At 37.4% G+C, this 25,412-nt stretch overlaps 1 protein-coding gene across 1 annotated transcript in view; it reads left to right on the forward strand.

The window, feature by feature from the left end:
* LOC103524705 (homeotic protein proboscipedia) overlaps positions 1 to 12,583 on the forward strand; it is a 63,834-nt gene extending 51,251 nt beyond the window's left edge. The window contains exon 4 of the mRNA XM_026820033.1: positions 12,278 to 12,583. Coding sequence (XP_026675834.1) covers positions 12,278 to 12,583 — 306 coding nt within the window. The remainder of the gene's footprint in view (positions 1 to 12,277) is intronic.
* Positions 12,584 to 25,412: the final 12,829 nt, after the last annotated feature.

The following is a 25,412-nucleotide window of genomic DNA, read 5'->3' on the forward strand; positions in this document are numbered from 1 at the left end:
CTAAAAACGAGGAACTGCACGTAACATTCTAAGAAGATAGTTAAGCAAATTTTGTCTATGTGTGACAATTAACAATAGATTATTTTGGTAAAAAAATTACCTAAAATTACACTGCTTTAAATTGAGAAAGGGGTAAACTATTGAGAGAGAGAGAGCAGGGAAGAGAGAGGGTGTATTTATGCTAAATTGAAAACCGCTTAGTACTTTAATTTAAATATACGGAAGAAAAAACGAAAAATACTGTGGGGAGAAATTGTGGTGAAATATATAGGAAGGCGGAGGGGAGAGAGAGGGGGAAAGGAGGAGACTTCCTCTCTCTCTCTCTCTCTCTCTCTCTCTCTCTCTCTCTCTCTCTCTCTCTCTCTCTCTCTCTCTCTCTCTCTCTTCTCTGAGCATACTGTGTAGATTTCCCATAAAAAATAAATATATTTTTCCCACCCCATTAAAGTTTGAGAGAGAGAGAGAGAGTGAGAGAGAGGGAGGGATAGGGGGAGAGAGAGAGAGCACATATTTAATAAACCAAGCAAATATTTTCATTTTTTTTTTCTTTTTTTATGAAAAATGTATTTTTCATTATTGTTTCCTCACTGTTTTTTCTTCTTCTTCTTCTTCTTCTTCTTCTTCTTCTTCTTCTTCTTCTTCTTCTTCTTCTTTTTCTTAATGAAAAAAATGAGCGTGCAAATTTTCTTTTAGTTTAGTTTTATTATTAATTCCTGCGAGGGTTTCGACTTGCTCATTTCCTATCGTATCTGTTTTGTGCAATGAGATCATGTTTCAGACGGTCACCCGTTCAGATATACGTACCACGCACGACGGTGCTTAACTTCAGCGCCATAGAAAACGAAAACTTCGAAAATTAGTGGATGTGCTATTTTCACCTATCTCACTCAAGTACGAAGAATTTTAAGAAACTAATACGTCCGTTTCTCACTGCTGGAACTAGTGCAACTGAAGAATGAAAACTAGAAAATTAGTGGATGTCCCAATTTCACCATCCATTTCTCACTGCTGTAACTGGAAAAACTAACACTATAAAATTGGTGGATGTGTCGATTTCACCATCCATTTGTCACTGTAACTGAAGAACGCAAAAGTAGAAAATTAGTGGAGACGCCAATTTTATCATCCAATCCTCCACTAACAATAGCTGAAGTAAATTCTTCCACAGCATCCAGTATAAAAATTTGACTAGAAAATTAGTATGGATGTCCCAATTTCACCATCCATTTCTCACTGCTGTAACTGGAAAAACTAACGCTATAAAATTGGTGGATGTGTCGATTTCACCATCCATTTCTCACTGTAATTAGTGGAGACGCCAATTTTATCATCCAATCCTCCACTAACAATAGCTGAAGTAAATTCTTCCACAGCATCCAGTATAAAAATTTGCGCTATAAAATTGGTGGATGTGCCAATTTCACCATCCATTTCTCCCCTAACAATTCCTACATAGCTGAAGTAAATTCTTCCACAGCATCCAGTATAAAAATTTGAATAGAACATTTTTATTTTATAATCCGAACATTATTTACTTACACAAGTGAATTTTATCTCCATAAAAAAATTAATCTTCTTTTACGAAAAAAAACCTTATAAACAAGATTATATTATTTTCAGTTACTTAAATTTTTGGCAGAACTTTTTAAAAAGCCCTCCCCTCTCTCCTCTTCCTTCATTTGCGTGAAATTTCATATTTCCTGTGAAATTATATTTCATTTTTTTTTTTTCAACACTCCTTTTTTTTACTTTTAACGAAGGTAGGGAAACGGCCTATCTTGATTGTAGGTAGAAAGGATTTAAGTGAGGAGATCTGTGAAAGAGGTGCCACTTTAAAATGGTCTTGCTTTTGATAGCCCTCTAAATTTTGTGGTATTGGTGGTCCTATAGTTTTTCTTCATTCTTTTGTAATTTGACATTCTTGTTTGTAGGTGGAAAGGATTTAAGTGAGGAGATCTGTGAAAGAGTGCCACTTTAAAATGGTCTTGCTTTTGATAGCCTAAATTTCGTGGTATTGGTGGTCCTAAAGTTTTTCTTCGTTCTTTTGAACGTCTGTTATACTGATAGACCCTTTTTTTGTCACTTTTTCACGAGAATTGACTCGACTGATTTAGATAGATTTTTTTTTTTTTTTTTTTGGCTGTAGCAATGTCCCTGAGTCAACACCCAAATCCTGATCAGATGAGTAATTCGTCTTCTTCGTGCTCTGCTGGGATTATATCTGATTTTAACTTCTTGTCTAATTTGGTCAACGATTACAGTGCGCCACCGGAGTATTACCAGCTCAGTTGAGTTAGTTAAGTGTTGAAAGCGTAGGAAATTGGTCGGTGAAGTCGAATCCATCCATAGCAGACAAATGTGATTGTGTTAAACAAGTTACGCTCGGACTTTCTGACCAAAAGTTCATGTGTAAGTCAGGTTTTAGTGTGGTCACTTTTCTGTATAGTGCGCCACCGGAGTATTATCAGCTCAGTTGAGGTAGTTAAGTGTTGAATAGGAAATTGGTCGGTAAAGTCGAATCCATCCATAGTGGGCAATTGTGATTTTGTTAAACAAGTTGCGTTTGGAGTGTTTGGACTTTCTGACCAAAAGTTCATTTGTAAGTCAGGTTTTAGTGTGGTCACTTTTCTGCGTGAATTAATACTGGCTTACTGGCTATTATTTGTTTTCTATCAGAAGTAGGTAACTTGGTACCTATTTATGTAGTCATAATAATGAAAAAGAAAGAAAAAATAGTTCTAGGTATTTTTTATAACCCTTCCTTAATTATATCTCTAATCTGGTTCATTTGGTCCGTTCTAAAATCAAGCAAAGTTACTTGGCCCAATAGGTATATTTGTCAAGTGACCAACCATAAAATCATACCTAAATGTCTAATTGTCCATGTTTTCTTAAAGCAATATTACCTTCTGGGTTCGGACTCTCCAGGTGTCTCCTATGGCAATTTTGTTCATTGTTTATTTCCTGTAAATATTTTGTTTATTTCTTTTGTTCATTGCACATCTCTAATCTGATTCATTTGGTCCGTTCTAAAATCAAAAAATCAAGCAAAGTTACTTGGCCCAATAGGTATATTTGTCAAGTGACCAACCATAAAATCATACCTAAATGTCTAACTGTCCATGTTTTCTTAAAGCAATATTACCTTCGGGGTTCGGACTCCAGGTGTCTCCTATGGCAATTTTGTTCATTGTTTATTTCCTGTAAATATTTTGTTTATTTCTTTTGTTCATTGCACACCTCTTGTTACATAAAGCGTTTATTATTAAAACTTTTAGGTAAGCTCATCCCATTCTTGCATAAACCTTTATAAAATCCCTTCATAAGTGAAAGTCTAAAATAATAAAATTGTATTTGATTATTTATTATTACTTGTTGTGTTTTTGGTAATTTCTCTTATCCAGATGTCTTATGAATTCTATTCTATTCGTTCTCAGAACGGCCGGCTTTTTCCTATCCTATCTTCCTTGTTTCTTCTTTTTCGGAATTATAGACCTTGGCAGTTACACTTTACTCTATCAAACCTCTTTTAAAAAAATCCATTTTCCAAGTTTTGCCCTTTGTGATGTCTGGTACATAGGTATTTTTTTAAATACATTGAATAAATAAATATGTAACATGGGTAAATAAATAGGCACATACTCGTATACATCTCTGTAATAATTATCTTCGTAAATCACTCAACCTCAAAGGCATCACTCAAAATCTCAAAAAGCAAAAAAAAAAAAAAAAAAAAAAAAATAAGGCTATGAATAACAACTATACAGCTGCTCCAGTTACCCATGAGAATATGCAAAGCCATCATCAGAACTGTCATAATAAACATTATTATGAAGGACATGGACAGGAGTATGGACACAACTATGATGCAAGCGGGAATAACGCTTTTCAGAACGCTTTCTACAATCAAACTCCAGGTCAACCTAATGTGAACATGAGTCCAGACACTGCTGGAGCTAACACAGGTGAGAATGAACTATTTAGGTACTTGTTAAGTAGATATTGATGATGTTTTTATTTCACAGGAAAAATTCATTAATGCGTTCTAGAATCTACCCAAACTATTATCAAAAGATACAAAACAATGAGCAGTGAGCAGTTTCAGTTGAAGTCATTTTCTAAAGCTTACTCTAGACGTCTGGAGACACTGGAGCTAACACAGGTGAGAATGAACTATTTACTTATGAAGTAGACATTGATGATATTTTTATTTCACAGGAAGAATTCATTAAGGCGTTCTAGAATCTACCCAAACTATTACCAAAAGATACAAAACAATGAGCAGTGAGCAGTTTCAGTTGAAGTCATTTTCTAAAGCTCACTCTAGACGTCTGGAGAGTTCTAATTTGTTCTTTCAGAATGGATAAGAAACATAATAATTAATTATTGTCGAATTGTCCTATCCTGTAGGTACTTACATATGTACCTACATATATTTGGTCAGATTCCTTTTCAAATATTGTTGTGTGTTTTGACCTCGCTCTCGAAATCAATATCCGTCTGGAGAGTTGTTCTAATTTGTTCTTTCAGAATGGATAAGAAACATAATAATTAATTATTGTCGAATTGTCCTATCCTGTGGGTACTTACATATGTACCTACATATATTTGGTCAGATTCCTTTTCAAATATTGTTGTGTGTTTTGACCTCGCTCTCGAAATCAATATCGAGTTCTGGAGAGTTGTTCTAATTTGTTCTTCAGAATGAATAAGAAACATAATAATTAATTATTGTCGAATTGTCCTGTCCTGTAGGTACTTATGTACCTATATTTGGTCAGATTCCTTTTCAAATATTGTTGTGTGTTTTGACCTCGCTCTCGAAATCAATATCTTCTTTTCAAATCAATAGCAATCATAGCTTCCCCTTACTTACAAACCTGCCTAATTTGCACCGGTTTCCTTCCCTGTTCTCAGGAGTTGTCGCCACCGGAGCTTCGCTTCAGCACAATCCAAACCCCACGGGCACCTCCCTTGGTATGAACATCAACATGATAGAAGATGGATCAGCAATGTCCAACTTGAGTCATTCAAATCCAGATCAGATGAGTAATTCGTCTTCTTCGTGCTCTGCTGGGATTATATCTGATTTTAACTTCTTGTCTAATTTGGTCAACGATTACAGTGCGCCACCGGAGTATTACCAGCTCAGTTGAGGGATTTTAACTTCTTGTCCAATTTGGTCAACGATTACAGTGCGCCACCGGAGTATTACCAACTCAGTTGAGTTAGTTAAGTGTTGAAAGCGTAGGAAATTGGTCGGTGAAGTCGAATCCATCCATAGCAAACAAATGTGATTGTGTTAAACAAGTTACGCTCGGACTTTCTGACCAAAAGTTCATGTGTAAGTCAGGTTTTAGTGTGGTCACTTTTCTGCGTGAATTATTAAGTACAGCTTACTGGCTATTATTTGTTTTCTATCAGAAGTAGGTAACTTGGTACCTATTTATGTAGTCATAATAATGAAAAAGAAAGAAAAAATTGTACATATAAAAAAGTACACAATGACGCCCAAAGAACGAACGCCCAACATTAACTTTCCTTGGCCTGTCACGCTATGGCTCGATGTTTAATTGTGGCTCATTACACTGCCACGCCCCCCTGAAAGTCCTTCACTGTGTGCCTGGAAATAGGTTTGTCTATGTCTGCGTTGAGATGTTTTTTTCTTTATTTTTTCAGTATTACCTGCTTTAGAAGATATATCTAGATAGGTGGGTACTTCAAACGTAGCTACTCGTAGGTATTGTGTATACTTATTTGCTTACCTCTCTTGATTTGAAGCAAACTTCTTGAGAAAAGTCTTTTTCTGTTCTGAATAGGTAGATATTTTGTTATAGGTACATCCAAATACTTTTGATTCTAAGTGACTTTTGCAGCAGGAGATGATATTTCCAAGTCAAAGCTGTTGGTCAAATTTTGATTTCCCATTAACTGTCATTATTGGCAAAGGTTATTTTGCACAAATGTGACGCAATTTGTCTGGATTGAAAAAATTTGCATCTCCAATAGGTACTATGGTTTCCTTTCAATCTTTCCAATGAATAACCTCAGATCAAAACAAAGGCCAACTCACCTATTTAATCATTTGTATCCAAAATTATGTAAACAAAAACAACAAAAGTATGTAGTTATGTATCTTGCAAACTTGTTTTTACGATTTACGTTCTTTTGTTCATTACATAATTATTTCGAAGTCATTATTTAGGTAGGTATGTTTAAATATCTTCATAATACCTTTGTCCACTCTATTGAACAAATTTAACCAGTATATAATATGTGCATTCTATCTCACCTTTTCTTTCAAAAGGTTCCCTTATCAACAGAAGAGTTTCAAGTTCATTTACTTTGGACATAAAAGATTATTCAAGTTTCAGCTCCTTTTTTGTTGACTTTTGATGTCAAAGAGGTAAAGACTTTGTTTTGTCTCCCAAAGTTTCCATTGAATAGGGTTTGTAGCAAAAAACAAACAAAATAACCTAATAATACATAATATAATCTTTGCTAACATTTTATACGTACCTATGGGCCACTTTTTCTTCCTCTTCTTCTCCTTTTTCTTCTTCTTCTTTTTCTTCCTGGTCTTTTTCTTTTTCTTCTTCTTCCTCTTCCTCTTCTTCTTCTCCTCCTCCTTCCAGTACTGCTTTAACACTAGGCAAAAAAAAAAAAAAAAAAACGTTCTAGAATTGTTAGTCATCATTACTCCTTACGAATCAGGGAAAGAAAAATGGCCTAACTAATATTTCAGAGGGTCAGTCCAAATTTCCCTCTGCCCAGAATGAAAACCTCCCCTTGATTTCCCACCACTTTCTCTTTTTTCCCTCCCTTCGTTCTTTCTTCCCTCTCAGATCCCTTTCTCTCTCCTTCTTCCCTTTCTCTCTCCTTGCCTCTTTCTTCCCTCTCAGGAGTCTTTCCCTCTCCTTCTTCCCTCTCAGGCTCCTTTCTCCTACCTCTTTATCCCTTCTTAGATCCCTTTCTTCCTCCTTCCTCCCTCCTTCTTTCCCTCTTTTCTCCCTCCTTCTTTCACTCCTTTCTCCCTCCTTCTTTTCCTCCTTTCTCCCTCCTTCTTTTCCTCCTTTCTCCCTCCTTCTTTTCCTCCTTTCTCCCTCCTTCTTTCCCTCCTTTCTCCCTCCTTCTTTCCCTCCTTCTTTCCCTCCTTTCTCCCTCCTTATTTCCCTCCTTTCTCCCTCCTTATTTCCCTCCTTATTTCCCTCCTTTCTCCCTCCTTATTTCCCTCCTTTCTCCCTCCTTATTTCCCTCCTTTCTCCCTCCTTATTTCCCTCCTTCTTTCCCTCCTTTCTCCCTCCTTCTTTTCCTCCTTTCTCCCTCCTTCTTTTCCTCCTTTCTCCCTCCTTATTTCCCTCCTTTCTCCCTCCTTCTTTCCCTCCTTTCTCCCTCCTTCTTTTCCTCCTTTCTCCCTCCTTCTTTTCCTCCTTTTTCCCTCCTTCTTTTCCTCCTTTCTCCCTCCTTATTTCCCTCCTTTCTCCCTCCTTATTTCCCTCCTTTCTCCCTCCTTATTTCCCTCCTTTCTCCCTCCTTCTTTTCCTCCTTTCTCCCTCCTTCTTTTCCTTCTTTCTGCCTCCTTCTCCCCTCTCTCAGTTTCCTTCCTCCTTCTCAGATCCCTTTCTCCCCCTCCTTTCTCCCTCTTGAAATTTTCTTAACTTTAGATCTCCCGCGTCAGCATTCAGCCCCGTGCTGATTAATGATAGCGAGTCAGGAACGTCAGCAGAGAAGCTACTTTATACCTTCTTCTATTATGATACAACTGTTTTGTAATAAAACGATCGAGGAGGAAGAGGAGGAGGAGGAGGAAGAGGAGGACGAAAATACTCGTACAGAGGAGATGAATGAAAGGAAGGAAGGAAGAGGAGGAGGAGGAAAATACTCGTACAGAGGAGATGAATGAGAGGAAGGAGAATATAACAAGAAAAAGGAGGAGAAAAAGAGTTGGAAGGAAGATGAGAAGGTGAAAAAAGTTAAGGAGCAAAAAGGAGATGAGAAAAGAAATAGAAAGAGAGAGAGAGAGAAAGAGACAGAGAGAGAGAGACAGACAGAGACAGAGAGAGAGAGAGAGAGAGAGAGAGAGAGAGAGAGAGAGAGAGAGAGAGAGAGAGAGCGAGTCAGGAACGTCAGCAGAGAAGCTACTTTATACCTTCTTCTATTATGATACAACTGTTTTGTAATAAAACGATCGAGGAGGAAGAGGAGGAGGAGGAGGAAGAGGAGGACGAAAATACTCGTACAGAGGAGATGAATGAAAGGAAGGAGAATATAACAAGAAAAAGGAGGAGGAAAAGAGTTGGAAGGAAGATGAGAAGGTGAAAAAAGCTAAAGAGCAATAAGGAGTTGATAAGAGAGAGAGAGAGACGGACAGAAAGTGGGAGAGAATAAGAGGGTACAGAGAGGGGAGAGAGAAGATGAAGGTAAAAGAAGAAAGTATAACGAGGATGAAAAGAATAAGAAGAAGAAGATGGACAATGAGAGGGAGAGAATGATGAAAGAGAAACAAGGAGATGAGGAAGAAGAGAAAGGAAGAAGATTGGTATAGGAGAAAAAAAAGACTAAAAAGGGAAGGAAATAGAACGAAAGGAAGAAGACGAAGAAGAAGAAGAAGAAGAAGAAGAAGAAGAAGAAGAAGAAGAAGAAGAAGAAGAAGAAGGAGAAGATGGAAAATGAGATAAAGAGAAGATACCTAGAAGAAAAAAAAAGAGAAGAAAAACAGTTCAAATTGAATCATTTTTCAACTCACTACTCACCGTGTTACTAGACCCTAGGGAATCAATGTTAACCCACTACAATAAAACATACAGGGTGTTCACTAAATAAGCTTGAGGTTACCGAAAAGGTGAAGACTACACAGGTCAGTCTTCTCCTCTGGCCCATCGAATCAAAAGTATTAGGATTTTCCAAACGAAATTTTAAAACCACCCTGTTATATATTTGATCCTACAGAATACATGTTTTTGTGTCTCTCTTGATTTTGCCTCTTCTTCTTCTCCTCCTCCTCCCCCTTCGTCTTCTTCTTCTAACACAAAGTGAAAATTCGCTGAAAAGTGAAAGAGGTCATCAGACACCAAATGAATAATTTAGCGCAACATTTGAAAATAAAGTAGAAATGAAGTGAAAAGGAGCAGAGAGAGAGAGAGAGAGAGAGCGAGCGAGAGAGAAAGAGAGAGAGAGAGGGAGGGAGAGAGGGAGAAAGAGAGAGAGAGAGATTTCCAATAATGAAAGAAAAAGAAAATATTATACACAACATGTCAGCTTGTCAAAAAAAAAAAAAAAAAAAAAAAAAAAAAGGGGAAAAAAAGAAAAAAAAAAAAAAAAAAAAAATGGACTGTATGCAATACTTTCATTACTAGTATAGCTCACTATACTGTAAGTAGTAATAGAAAGTAAAAAAAGCATGGGGTAAATTTACCTAATAAATCATTTGTCATAAAAAAAAGTGGACTGAAAGTCCCTTTACACTAGAGGTGTAAATAAGAGCCATACTTTCTTTGAAGAAGTTGAATTGTCTGTAATATGGATAACAAATCTAGAAGATATTTTAAGAGCTTATTACCTGCCTGCCTCGGTGGTGTAGTGGTCAAGGCGCTCGCCTGGTAAACAGGAGGGCGTGGGTTCAATCCCAGCCGAGGTATGGAATTTTATCCTCATATAATTTGAGAATTTGACCACAATAATAGTAGTAGCCTACTGCTGGAGTAAAGGGACTTTTCAGTCCTATGCGAGCAGTATAAATAAGCACTATTATTACTATTACTTTGTCACCCCGGGGGTTAGAGCTTTGATAGAGGGAACTGTAACTGCTAAGGTCTTATCGTCCCGAAAGCGAAGGTTTGATAGAGGAATACGTAGGTCAATAGAGGGATCTTCATTTGAGGGATTTTCATTTATTTTACTTCTAATTTACCTATCAATAAAATAAAAGTTTAAAAGTTCATTTAATATACCCATAAATTTAATCAAAATCTGATAAATGGACAGTTACGGCGAAGCAGATAGGTAAACTAAAAATATTTCTTAGTTCTATTCTATTCTATTATAGGACTGGTTGCTCCTCTCCCAAGAGAGTATGCAATTAACACTGCGACCTCTGTAGATCTATTGTGACCAGTATTTTTTCCCCTGCCCAAGCTGCTATACCCTGGCCTTGATGGAACCTAGAAGTACCCTCACTGGTATATTTCAACCTCCCCAGTTTCTCTAAAATTAACCTGCAGCACCTCTAAAGAGTCCGCATACTCAGGTTTATTCCAGAGAAAAGCTGTGAGTCCATAGACTATCCCATTAAGAGGATACCAAGAGGTGTCATCAAGGCCAGAGAGCTAGCTAAGGGCCCCTAAATTGTAGGGGTCAGATGAGGGATATTCAGGTACATAATTATGTCGTTGTACCCAACTTCCTGAGACGGACTTGACCATAGGGTCTGAAAAACAGGAAAATATTTTCCACAAAAATCAAATTGTTTTTGTTTCACCTTTAATCAAAATGTTTCCAACCCAAAACTTTTCTCTCACTTACCTTGAAAACCCGAACTAATAGGCCGTTCTGTCACCCCTCCTTATAAATTGCAAACAAACAGAGCTACAGAGCTCCTTCTCTCCTTTTCAATGAAAGAGGAAGTACCAAGAACACTAAGAAATAAAGTAAGCAGAAGGAAGAAAAAAAGAAAAATATAATTTACAAAGAAACTAAACTACTCGCCAGGATAAAGAGAAGAGTAGATTTATCCTCAGACCACAAGACGAAGAGGAAGATCTCTCTCTCACTCACTCTCCCTCAGAAATGTCTAGCTCTTTTTTTCCTTTTTTTTTCTTCTGCTTTTTCGTCGTTTTCTTCTTCTTTTTCTTGCTCTTGTTCTTGTTCTTCTTCTTGTTCCTGCTCTTCTTCTTTTAGTATTTCACTTCTTTCCCCTCCTATTTTTTCTTTTTTAGTTCTTTTTTTTTGTCGTCTTCTTCTTGATGTTCTTGTCACTTCTTTATTTCCTCTTCTTTTTTCCTTTTTATTCTTCTTCCATTTCTCCTTTTTAATTTCTTTTTCTCCTCTTCTTTGTCGTATTTTCTACTTCATCTTCTCTCTCTATCTCTCTCTCTCTCTCTCTCTCTCTCTCTCTCTCTCTTTCTCCGTTTTCGTTTTCTCTAAATGGCCGGATAGTAAACAATGAGACAGGGAAAAAAGTACACTCTTGACGTTGCTTATCTTAGGTGTTCTAGCTCTTATCAGAGGTAGCTAAATTGAGGAGCTGGATGCAAAAAGGGAAATATGGATTTTTTGCCCTTTTTGCGTAAAACGGGTTTTTGAATAGAACGTGGTGCGCTCTATCTTCCAGCTTTTGAACTGCAGTGATAACTTTTTTTTTCGATGAGTTACAGCGTTTTTTGTAAACATACTTTTCAAGGATTTTGATGAAAATTGAAAACTTTAGAAGTTAAATATCTCAGTTTGATGATTTTCATTTATTGCCCTTTTTGCACCCAGCTCCTCGTTTAACTATCTCATTTTACATCTCCAGTATCAGCAAAGAAGGTAGAAGAACATTTTTGCGGCAGCTAAAGTCAACGATCTAAGCTCACTAGTTCATAACTCACTATACCTTCAATATCAGCAAAAAGGTAGATAGATTTTTTTTTTTTTTTTTGCTGAAAAACAATGCAGGTTTTGGGGAAGCTGAAAGTTCGTCTTCTCAAGAGCTATGATCGCCTCCTTTTTTCGATCATAATCTTGTATCATATCAATGAAATATGGGAGACTCTGTAGTGGGTGGCTGGTGCTTAAAGTAATGGTGTACGAGTAAACAGTGTCAACAAACCTCAATGTGAGGGCAGCAAAAGAGTCAAAAGCCACATCTACATAGGTACGAGAATTTTGTTGTCTTCTTTTTTTTTAAATTTAAGAAAAATGCAGATTTTTTTCTCCTCCTCCTCCTCCTTAAACTACTTCAAGTTACCCCCTCCACAATTCCTCCCACCTCCACTTTACTGGCAATATTATTCCTCCTACCTCCCCTCCTCCTCTTTCTCCTTCTCCTCCTCTTCCTTCTCCACCTCCTTCTTCTTCATTCTCCTACTCCTCTTCATTCTTCCCCTTCTCCCTCTCCTTCATTCTCCTCCTCCCACTCTTCTTCATCTCCCTCTCTTTCTATTTCTTTCCCTTCACCTCTGTCTTTTCCCCCTCCTCTTTCTCCTCCACTTCATTTTTTTCTCAGCAAAGGGAGGGGAGGGAGGGAGAGGCTATTGGATCTAATAACATTGTTCAATTCTTTTGTCTGTTCTCACAGGTAAAAGTGTGGTTCCAAAACCGAAGAATGAAACACAAACGACAAACGTTGAACAAAGGCAATGATGATAACGAGAATGATATTGTTTCACAGGTAAAAGTGTGGTTCCAAAACCGAAGAATGAAACACAAACGACAAACGTTGAACAAAGGCAATGATGATAACGAGAATGATAATGAAAACGATAACGACCATGACGAAGAGAAAGAATCCATTGCATCCACGGATACTGTTCTCACAGGTAAAAGTGTGGTTCCAAAACCGAAGAATGAAACACAAACGACAAACATTGAACAAAGGCAATGATGATAACGAGAATGATAATGAAAACGATAACGACCATGACGAAGAGAAAGAATCCATTGCATCCACGGATAGCAACAAAATCAACAACAATAACACCACCAACAAAACCAAAAACAAAGAAGACAAACCTGCAGCGAATTGTGATAATATAAGTAACAGTGCAATATCTAGTATAAGTAGTCAACATAGTAATTATAACGATGATACCCGAAGTAATAACGAATACAATACGAAACTTCACGAGGACGAACCACCACCCGAGCTGAATAGTAAAGACAACATTATAATTAAAATAGAACAAAATATAGAACACATTAGAGAGACGACTAGAGAACAAATTCAGTACTGCAATTATAACAATAACAAAACAAGTATGTGTAATACAAACTGTATGAGCTCGACATGTACACAAATCAATTGTTCAACATTCAGTACTGCAATTATAACAATAACAAAACAAGTATGTGTAATACAAACTGTATGAGCTCGACATGTACACAAATCAATTGTTCAAGTCCAAACAAAACAATTAAAGATGATAAAGTAACAAATAGTTTCAACACTCGTAGTCCGAATACAACAAGCCTGTACAGCAAAATCAAATCATGTAGATCACCAATACCAATCAACATCCCCTCCATGTCACCAAATAGCAACACTACCACAACAATCATGACGCAAAAGTCGCTCATACAAATAGTAAAACACAAGAACATTTCACCCAACACGAGTATATCACCACAAAGTGATATATCGCACTTATCATCACCACACCATAACAATCTATCACCACATCTAAGTCCTCAACAGCAAAGTTACACACAAAACTACAACTGTCGGACGCAAACCTCAAACACCTATAGGTACCCAAGTAGAGACTATTATAGAACAAATGCAAATCAAAGAGTAGCGAATAATCAACTAACGACGAACAATCCAAGACAATCAGCAACGAACAATTCAACGCGACAAACCTACCCGTTGCAAAACTACAACAACAATAATCAACAATACTACAACTACAACGGAAACTATTACGAAAACTACAACTACAACATGAACTACAATGTACAGAACTATAATGAAAACCACGCCTACTATAACAACACAAATAATGACTACGCCATGCATGAATACAATGGTAAGGCTATGAATAACAACTATACAGCTGCTCCAGTTACCCATGAGAATATGCAAAGCCATCATCAGAACTGTCATAATAAACATTATTATGAAGGACATGGACAGGAGTATGGACACAACTATGATGCAAGCGGGAATAACGCTTTTCAGAACGCTTTCTACAATCAAACTCCAGGTCAACCTAATGTGAACATGAGTCCAGACACTGCTGGAGCTAACACAGGTGAGAATGAACTATTTAGGGTGAGAATGAACTCATCGCCTGTACGTTATCGACGATGTTTTTATTTTTTATTATTATTATTATTTATTTTTTTTTTTTCACAGGAAGAATTCATTAAGGCGTTCTAGAATCTACCCAAACTATTATCCAAAAGGATACAAAACACATGAGGCAGTGAGGCAGGTTTCAGTTGAAGTCATTTTTCTAAAGCTCACTCTAGGAGAGTCTGGAGAGTTGTTCTATTTGTTTCTTCAGAATGGAATAAGGAAACATAATAAGATTAAGTTTATGTTGTCGAATTTGTCCCTGTCCTGGTTAGGTACTTATTGTACCTACACTATTATTTGGTCAGATTCCTTTTCAAATATTGTGTGTGTTTTGACCTCGCTCTCGAAATCCAATATCTTCTTTTCACAATCAATAGCAATCATGTAGCTTCCCCTTACTTACAAACCTGCCTAATTTGCACCGGTTTCCTTCCTGTTCTCAGGAGTTGTCGGCCCACGGAGCTTCGCTTCAGCACAATCAAACCCACGGGCACCTCCCTTGGTATGAACATCAACATGATAGAAAGATGGATCAGGCATGTCCAACTTGAGTCATTCAAATCCCGATCAGATGAGTAATTCGTCTTCTTCGTGCTCTGCTGGGATTTATCTGATTTTAACTTTTCTTGTCTAATTTGGTCAACGATTACAGTTGCGCCACCGGAGTTATTACCAGCTCAGTTGAGTTAGTTAAGTGTTGAAAGCGTAGGAAATTGGTCGGTGAAGTCGAATCCATCCATAGCAAACAAATGTGATTGTGTTAAACAAGTTACGCTCGGACTTTCTGACCAAAAGTTCATGTGTAAGTCAGGTTTTAGTGTGGTCACTTTTCTGCGTGAATTATTAAGTACAGCTTACTGGCTATTATTTGTTTTCTATCAGAAGTAGGTAACTTGGTACCTATTTATGTAGTCATAATAATGAAAAAGAAAGAAAAAATAGTTCTAGGTATTTTTTATAACCCTTCCTTAATTATATCTCTAATCTGGTTCATTTGGTCCGTTCTAAAATCAAGCAAAGTTACTTGGCCCAATAGGTATATTTGTCAAGTGACCAACCATAAAATCATACCTAAATGTCTAACTGTCCATGTTTTCTTAAAGCAATATTACCTTCGGGGTTCGGACTCCAGGTGTCTCCTATGGCAATTTTGTTCATTGTTTATTTCCTGTAAATATTTTGTTTATTTCTTTTGTTCATTGCACACCTCTTGTTACATAAAGCGTTTATTTATAAAACTTTTAGGTAAGCTCATCCCATTCTTGCATAAACCTTTATAAAATCCCTTCATAAGTGAAAGTCTAAAATAATAAAATTGTATTTGATTATTTATTATTACTTGTTGTGTTTATTATTACTTGTTGTGATGAATTCTATTCTATTCGTTCTCAGAACGGCCGGCTTTTTCCTATCCTATCTTCCTTGTTTCTTCTTTTTCGGGATTATAGACCTTGGCAGTTACACTTTACTCTATCAAACCTCTTTTAAAAAAATCCATTTTCCAAGTTTTGCCCTTTGTGATGTCTGGTCCCCCCTCCTCTTTCTCCTCCACTTCATTTTTTTCTCAGCAAAGGGAGGGGAGGGAGGGAGAGAGAGAGAGAGAGGGGGGAAATCGTCTACTTTGTCACCGAAATTTGCATAATGGAGAAGAAGGTGGAATAGAGTCTTTCTCTCTCTCTCTCTCTTTCTCTCTCATCTTCCCATCCATCAATTGGATGCGATACCCGTCACTCTCACTCACAGCCTCTTCATTGAGAGAGGGAGAGAGAGAGAGAGGGGGGGAAATCGTCTACTTTGTCACCGAAATTTGCATAATGGAGAAGAAGGTGGAATAGAGTCTTTCTCTCTCTCTCTTTCTCTCTCATCTTCCCATCCATCAATTGGATGCGATACCCGTCACTCTCACTCACAGCCTCTTCATTGAGAGAGAGAGAGAGAGAGAGAGAGAGAGAGAAAGCTGGAGAGCAGCAGGAGAAGATTTTTTCAAGAGATTTGATAGAGAGATGCACATCGTCCCGACATCGTAGAGAGAAGGACAGGATAAGAGAGAGAGAGAGGGGAAATCGTCTACTTTGTCACCGAAATTTGCATAATGGAGAAGAAGGTGGAATAGAGTCTTTCTCTCTCATCTTCCCATCCATCAATTGGATGCAATACCCGTCACTCTCACTCACAGCCTCTTCATTGAGAGAGAGAGAGAGAGAGAGAGCTGGAGAGCAGCAGGAGAAGATTTTTTCAAGAGATTTGATAGAGAGATGCACATCGTCCCGACATCGTAGAGAGAAGGACAGGATAGGAGAAAGCCAGCCGTTCCGAGAACGAACCATATCTTTATGGGATATTCTGTATTATCTGTGTGGGTTCGCTTTACCTTCCAGTCCAGATGGTCTTCGAAAGGCATATAAAGTAGAAAGCACTTTGAAAAATCGAATTCCGAGAACGAACCATATCTTTATGGGATAATCTGTATTATCTGTGTGGGTTCGCTTTACCTTCCAGTCCAGATGGTCTTCGAAAGGCATATAAAGTAGAAAGCACTTTGAAAAATCGAAAATAATTCCAAGCACAGAGCTGAAAAAACTTTGACTATGTCGGGAATGACCGATTCCCGCGGAATCGAACACGGACCTTTCGATCTGCAAGTCTGATGCTCACCTGGCCACGAAGGTTGCTCTGAATAGTAGAAAGTACATTGAATAGTGGAAAGTTCAAAGTAGACACTGAATAATAGAAAGTATATCAACGCTCAAGGTTTTTCTCCTATCAATCAAAAGTTTTGCGTCCTCCCCCTCCTCCTCCTCCCCCTCCTCCTCCTCTCGGATTGACATCTTGTCAGAAACTCGTCAGCAAAAATTATATTCAACTTGACGTTCAACACGACTGACGGGCCAAAATACCGACAGCTAAAACATCAGGACAACTTTATTTTTTTCTATAACTTTATTTTTCACTCTTTATTTTTTAGTCTGTATTTCTCTCTTTATTAAGGTACCTAAGTTTTTAATTTTATTTTTGGAGAAAAGAAGTAATAGGTAAAAGAAAAATATCCATGACTTTAATTATGTTTACTTACCTATGTATTTAAGTCTTTATTTTTCTCTTTTAGACTTTATTTTCCACTCTTTATTTTCCTCTCTTTATCTTTATCTATAACTTTATTTTTCACTCTTTTTTTTTAGTCTTTATTTCTCTCTTTATTAAGGTACCTACCTAAGTTTTTTAATTTTATTTTTGGAGAAAAGAAGTAATAGGTAAAAGAAAAATATCCATGACTTTAATTATTATGTTTACTTACCTATGTATTTAAGTCTTTATTTTTCTCTTTTAGACTTTATTTTCCACTCTTTATTTTCCTCTCTTTATCTTTACCATTTTTTTTGGTTTTTTGGCTTTATGGTTTGTTGGACAAAATTGGCATCACCACTTTCGTGTTCCTCGTAAAAAGATCTGTAATTTGATATATAGGTCGACCAGGTTTGGATAAGTCCTTCTATGGGAACAAACAGACTGACGACACCGAAGCGAATACAATAGCCCGTCCACTATACCTTTTTTTATTACTATCGTAATAATAAAGGAAGGACGGGCTAATAAATCCGAAGAAAAACCCTGTGGGATAAAGGAGGGGGAAGGGAAAGAGAGAAAAAAACACCAACCACCACTACCAAATGAGTTTAATCTTGTGGAAATTACAAATAAGGGATGAGGAATGGGATAAAAAAAAATCTTTTTAATATTATGATTATTATAAGGGACTAAGAAATCCCCCGGCTCTTAAATCTCCCACCAGGATGTACTTGAAGTTTGCGTACCTTATTTTCCAAAAGGCCCCAATCTAAAGTTTAAGGCTGTTCGACGAGGCCATTTGACTAGGGCCCTGGCCTTCAAATTCCTAGTAAAAATCAATGAAAACGTTGTGGCGCTCACAACAACACTCAACACAAATATGTATAATCTTACATAGAAAATGCAGGTTCTCGTTTCTCCACAATTTCCATCTCTGAAGTTTAAATAACACTTCCAAATTCTTGGCCAGCACCTGAGAGCTATGTCTAACTGATGAGTTCAAATAAGAATGATTTTTTTTTTTTAAGAGGTTTGACAGAGGGAACTGTAACTGCTATGGTCTTATCGTCCCGAAATCGAAGAGAAAAGGAAGACAGGCATAGTAACATATAAACACTTAACTAAATTTGTCCTCTGTCTTTTTTCCAAATTAAATTTCCCTACAGGCAACCAATTAAATTTTATTTTTTAACTTTCACATTAAGGGCGAGAAAATCTCTTCATTTCAATAAAAGAATTCTATTGTTCCCTAAAAAATAACAAAATTGAAGTAAAAAAGAAGGAAAAATCTATTTCATTGATAAAACGGCCTTCAATATAGGCAGATCCTACTTACCTAATCGGCTTACCAATTTAATCCAAATTTAACAGCTTTCAACGGGGTGTTTTAAGCCTACTTTTTAAAATTTAGACTGTGGCTTTTTGTATCACTTTTCCGCGAGAAAATAGGAATTTTACGTATTACGGCAATACCGATTTTGTGTCGTTGGCTACTTTTTTGTTCCGCTGGCATTCTAGACACACATATCCAAGTCAGTCAACTAAAAAAAAACATATCTCCTGCCACTGCATACTACATAGCAAGATCCACCTACGTGATGGTTCAAACATGTCTACATGTTCATGTGGAAAATGCAAGAGACGTGATTGAAATCCTGACTTTTTTTAAGCAAAAAAGTTTTATATCTATGAATAGTAAAAAAAAGTGTCGGAAAAATGGTTTCACGAATTTCATTGGTTCCATGTATCAGCACATTGCATTCTAATACTGTCAACATATGAATAGTAAAAAAAAGTGTCGGAAAAATGGTTTCACGAATTTCATTGGTTCCATGTATCAGCACATTGCATTCTAATACTGTCAAAAAAAGTTCTTTGTTGCTGTTTTTATTTCGTAGCACTAAAACAACAACAAAGAAAGACTCTTGTAGTCTGTGTCCTAACATACCCATCCCGTAGTAGGTATTTTCCTAAACAGATGGACGAGAAGAGACACAGTCATTCCCATTTAGTTGCTTGGTCAACACGAGGGTACCAGAAAGAGAGTAACTCCCCACTCTGAGAATCGAACACGGAACTTTCTGCATGTCAAGCAAGCGCCACTGGACCAACCGTGCTCCTAAAATTTATAAAATTACTCCCACCATAGATACAATAGAGGAAGCACACAAAAGTTACCACTGGACCAACCGTGCTCCTAAAATTTATAAAATTACTCCCACCAAAGATACAATAGAGGAAGCACACAAAAATGATATCAATAATAACAATAACAGAGCAAGAGTTCCATCACATTGCTTTGTTATTGGATTTTTTTCTCTCAATATTCAAATATGATTGCCAGCGATTTATTTCCGTGAAGTTTAATATTCAATACGTTGATATGGAGAGGGCATTTGACTTTAATACACCAGCCGTGTCGAATAAAATGTAGGTGTGGTCGATAGTAGCGTTACTGGTAATATTGCATACTTACCTAATACATCTCAACATCTTAGGTGAAAATACTGAGCTGAGTCTGCGGAATGAAGGTTGTTCTAAATCAAAAAGGATGCCACAAGGTAATGTTTTTCTGCCAGTGGATTTTCAATTTTGAAGGCATGAGGAATTGTGGCCCGTATGGACTGTGTTCCAGAAAATAAGCTTGAAATTTGTATTTCTGGTGGTGCAGTGGTAAAGATGTTTGCCTGATAGTCAGCAGACCACTAGTTCAATCCCAACCAAAGTATGGACTATGGAATTATTTGACCGCAATAATAGCGGTTTTACAACGGACAGTGGCAAACCAAATGTCACAAAACCTGGTAACTTTCATCAAATTTCGGATCAAAATCTCCTCCAACACCCAAACTTTCATAGGTTTATCTGTAGGTAAAAATTGTGATTTTATTCACAAGAAATAAGAAAAAAAGGGTAGTAAGTTTTCTTTGTATTTCATATTTTTTCATAAACATTTTCCTCTGAGAAAAAGAGGAGGAGGAGATCTTATTTCTAAGAAAGGGGATTTTAAGGTTTTATGAATATTGCAAAGACAATAGCAGGACGAAATAATTTGGAATCTATCCAGAGATTAAAAAAGCGTTTATTTTTATTTCCCATTTTTTTTAAGAATTTTCAAGGGAAAATAATGTCTGGTGAAAGGTTTTTTTTTCTGTGTTGTTTTTGATCATTGAAAGGTTTGGAAGTTCGAGGGAGCTTTTATCAAAGGATTTGGAAAGGAAAGAACTCGAACCTTGGTAAACTCTTTTTTTTTCCCTATAGAGTTAGTTTTGCAAGCACAATTTGCATTAAAAAAAAAAAAAAAAAAAAAAAAAAAAAAAAAAAAAAAAAAAAAAAAATAAATTACCTACCATTGTTGCAATTTTTGCATAGTCATGTATGGTGTCGGTGTCCAATATATTTTTTAATTTCTATTCCGCCCCCCCCCCTCTCTCTCTCTCTTCTCTCTCTGTACAAATTGCATGCAATATTAATAACAAATCATCCTCACGTAAAACGCAAATAAATGTCAACAAAGACAGATTTATAAGGGCAGGACCCGAATTCAGAAGGAATAAATTCATCAAACTGAGTACCATCCTACCCCTAAAAGCCAGCCTGATCAGGGTCAGATAATACCTGTCAGGTTTACCTGATAGTGAGTGGCTGGCTTAAAACCGAAGGAAGATTTCATGTCGCCTGAATTCCGAGCTCCCATAAGCTCCAAGAGAAGGAATACTATAGTTTCATCCAGATCAATGTGACAGATTGACCTGGACACACTCTAAGACACATTGATCTGGACACACTATAGACATTAAGGAGCGACCTAGTGAGAGGAATAAGAGGACGAGGAGAAACAGGAAAGAGAAGAAGAAGAAGGAGGAGGAGGATAAGTGGTAAGTGGATTCAACGTATAGGAGGAGAGGAGGAGGAGGAGGAGGAGGAGGAGGAGGAGGGAGGAGAGGAGGAGAATAGAAAGCGGTTCGCTGACCATAAATATATTAAATTTCATTTACATATATATTCGGGGACCCTTTTATAAGGAACCCTTTTTATATGGACAATTGTTATAGGACACCCCCTTTTTTAGGGACCCTTTTTATTATATGGACCAATTTTTTTTAGGAACCCTTGTTAGAGACCCTTTTTATAGAAACCCCTTTTCTGAGTTCTACATTTTACCGAACCACCTAAAAACCACTCCTGACTGTCTCAAATTAGCTCAAAACGAAATGACCTGGGGGACGCCGGGATGGTCAAAGCAGAGTGTTGACCATTTTCAACATCTGATGGTCATTTGTGACGTAATGACATGTCATTTCTGAGGTAACAGCTCTTGCAGCCAGAAACCTTTTTTTTTGCACAAAAAAAGTGTTGTCATTCATTTGATAAAGAGGAGGGGGAGGGGAATGATTAAGGAGGAGAAAAAGGAGGAGTAGAAGGAGGATGATGGCAGAGAAAGATAAGAGAAGGAGAGAGAGAGAGAGAGAGAGAGAGAGAGGGAGAGAGAATATTTTAGTGCGTAAGTTTGACCGTGATCAACATTTTTGAAAAGTAATCTCTCTCTCTCCCCCTTCTAATTAGCAACACCTGATCTTTAATACTTTCAATATGAAACATTAATTGAGAGAGGGAGAGAGAGATATGACACACGGTAAGAGCAGGGATTTCCATAAAAAAAAAATAGCCACCGTGACTGAAAGAAGAAGAAAAGGAGGAGGAGGAGGAAGGAGAAAAAGAAGAAGAGGACGAAAAAGAAGAAGAAAAAGAAGGACGAGAAATATTCTATTAGAAAAAGAAGATAAAGGAAAAGAGAACAAATAGCCACCGTGACTGAAAGAAGAAGAAAAGGAGGAGGAGGAAGAAGAAAAAGAAGAAGAGGACGAAAAAGAAGAAGAAAAAGAAGGACGAGAAATATTCTATTAGAAAAAGAAGATAAAGGAAAAGAGAACAACAAAAAAAACCTCTCGAAACAAGCAAGAAACAAGGTCTGGGAGGGGAAGAAACAAGCTGGGCCCGTCCCTCCGGGAATTTTTTAGCCCGTAGCTTATTCGATCGTACCTAATGTACCTACCTACCTAATTTTATTTAGTTAAGTGAGTAGATGTTACTATTGGTAGGTATGCAACGATATCTAGATCTATTAAGGTAACGAACGCTTCTTATTACCCTCCTTAGGAGCTTTTTGGAGACCTAAATGTTCGGGAGAAGAATAATTTTCCCAATATCCAATAATAGGTAAATAATTGATATGGAATGCGTACTATGGATTGATATGGAATGCGTACATTTAATAAATTAACAAGCTGGGTCCGTCCCTCCGGGAATTTTTTAGCCCGTAGTTTATTTGATCGTGATTGAAGAAAATCACTACCTATGTACTATGTACCTACCTAATTTCTTTAATATTCAGTTTATTATCATTCTTGATTTGATTTTTTGATTCTACTTTCATGTAATGATTTAAAATCAAGACTAGACAAAAAAAAAACCTCTCGAAACAAGCAAGAAACATGGTCTGAGAGGGGAAGAAACAAGCTGGGCCCCCGTCCCTCCGGGAATTTTTTAGCCCGTAGCTTATTCGATCGTACCTATATGTACCTACCTACCTAATTTCTTAAATATTCAGTTTATCATTATTATTACTTTTGATTTTACTTTCATGTAATGATTTAAAATCAAGACTAGAACCCGTTCTCCCTTTATTCCTTTAAGTCACTCATCCATTTATTGGCCTTGCTCTGCGTAGCTCAACATACATGACGCTAAAACCGGTCTTAAATTAACGAATGAAGTGTTATCTAAAACTTTCTCGCTTTGAGTTCATAGGTCGTCGCGACAAATTTCAAGATCAGAGGCATCAGAGCTCATTTGTGTGAGAAAATGTGAAAAAAATCCACCAAACCATTTTTTTGGTTTTTTGGCTTTATGGTTTGTTGGACATTGGCACCACCACTTTCGTGTTCCTCGTAAAAAGACCTTTAATTTGATATATAGGTCGACCAGGTTTGGATAAGTCCTTCTATGGGAACAGTGATCAGAGCTCATTTGTGTGAGAAAATGTGAAAAAAAATCCACCAAACCATTTTTTTGGTTTTTTGGCTTTATGGTTTGTTGGACAAAATTGGCACCACCACTTTCGTGTTCCTCGTAAAAAGACCTTTAATTTGATATACAGGTCGACCAGGTTTGGATAAGTCCTTCTATGGGAACAGAAAAACGTTTGGTAGAGATAGGTGCTGCGGTTGGCGGTATTTTGACCGCTTTTTGGTGGGTTTCGACCGCTTTTTGGCGGTTTTCAGCCATATCGACTAAACGGTTAGAGATATTGTAAATGTTACAACAGAACACCCAAATAAGCGCCATTCAATAGGATGAGGAAAGGCATGTGATGTTCACACCAGTTTTTACTTTCTATTATTTTTAATACTTTGGTTCAACCTTCCCAAAGCAACAAGAAGAACATCAGAAGGTTATTCCTATCTTGTTGGTGGCAGTCCAGAAAAGTTCTCCGTATAATTTGTTGAATCAGATTCAAGATTCTGAGATTAGTTAACTGTAGGAGACCTCCCTGTTAGATGATGATAATTCTTTCTTCTTCTTCTTCTTCTTCTTCTTCTTCTTCTTCTTCTTCTTCTTCTTCTTCTTCTTTCTCTTCTACTTCTTGTTTTTCTTCTTCTTCAATTTACTTATTCTTGTTTTTCTTTTCTTTTTTCTTCTTCTGCTTCTTATTCTTCGTACTTTTCATCATCATCTTTTCTTTGCTCTGATTTTTCTCCTTCTTCTCCTTTGTAATGGGGCTCAACCACTTTTTTTTTTTTCTTCGCTGATAAAGGAAGTTCGAAACACGCTGATTTCAATAGAAATGCTTAAAATTTCATTTGAGGCTTCCTAAGAGGAGAAATCTTTGTTGGAAATTTCTGATTTTTGAAACGCACAAAATTTTCGCGGGCAGCCATTTTTTCGTGATGACGTCAGTTCATGCAAGGTCGTTAACCATGGCTGCTTCAAAGTTACGTATGTATTTTTTTGCGACATTTTAGGGGATTTAGGGATGTTTTTGAGTGCGACAATGCACTTTTTGGGTACTTTTACATCGGAATAGGACTCTATCTCGAAAAAAATTGTCATTTGGTTGAGCCCCTATAATTTTCGTGGGCAGCCATTTTTTCGTTATGACGTCAGTTCATGCGTCAGTTCGTGATGACGTCAGTTCATGCGTAAACCATGGCTGTTTCAACTGTCTCGCTGGAGGACGTAAAACTGAGACAAAACCAGCCCTGTCAAGCCACAGACAATAACACTGGCTCTTTGATCATCTTTGAGGATGTCAGAGAGGGTAGAATTCAGGAAGGAGTCGGGGCGGGAGCGCAACTTTTGTTAAGGGGACCTTGCACTGTTAAGGGGACCTTGTTAAGGGGACCTTGCACTCGTCACAGACTGGTGGGTCTTCTCTTTTGAACAAGAACGAATGGTTAACTTTTGTGTGCCCAACTTGATTCTTCTTAACTTGTTATGATTTGGTGTAGCTGCCCAGGTACTGTCTTTTCATTTGTGAGGAGTCGTCCATATCGTCAGGGAATGAATCTTGGTCTTCAGGTAATAGAGCTTTTTCAGGGGTAGGAGTAATGTGTTTGTACAGAGTCTTTATTCTCGCTTTCATGTTAGGAGATATTTTGTGTTCTAGTAGAATCTTCAATACAATTTTCAGATCCGCTGAGTCCAATCCAAGGTTCGAGATTTTACTATTTTGGTTTCGTACATTCTTTGTTTCTATAAGCAGTTTCAGAATATCGTCCTTAGGTAGTGTAAATTTAACTTTAGCCAGGGTGGCGTCAACAGCGTTTAGGAAGGATTCATGGAAATCATTCTCAACTTTGACTTTCTTTTCCTCCACATTCTGAACGATCTTCTTTAGAGGGGAGAGAGGTCTTTTCGCGGACTTTCTATCTTCGGGGTTTGGCTCTATATCATCATCATGCAGAGGGAAGTCATCCATTTTCTCATCTTCAGGAAGTACTTCAGCGTTACAGTCTTTATTGAGTTCTACAAGTGTATCTTCTACGACGTTCGGAACAGATGGGCTCTTCTTTTTTCCCAACTCAGGGAAAAAGGATGGGGCAAACATATTGTGCTGGTCTGCTGTGGATGGATGAGGCTGTTCAGCAATCTCATCAGAGACCACTTGAAGAGAAGGTGTGCCAGGGCTGAGATCTTTGATGTTTTTTAACATTCTGTCTTGTGCTGGTTGGCGGATGAAGTAGATCGTTCGGTACACTTGGGTTCACATGGTTGAATATGACTTTGAAGCCGGGGTTAATCATTTTCTTCACAAGCAGGGGTTCACCGTTAACGATTACATGCTCGT

Source organism: Diaphorina citri, unplaced genomic scaffold (genome assembly GCF_000475195.1).
Source record: "Diaphorina citri unplaced genomic scaffold, Diaci psyllid genome assembly version 1.1 scaffold116, whole genome shotgun sequence".
Taxonomy (NCBI): domain Eukaryota; kingdom Metazoa; phylum Arthropoda; class Insecta; order Hemiptera; family Psyllidae; genus Diaphorina; species Diaphorina citri.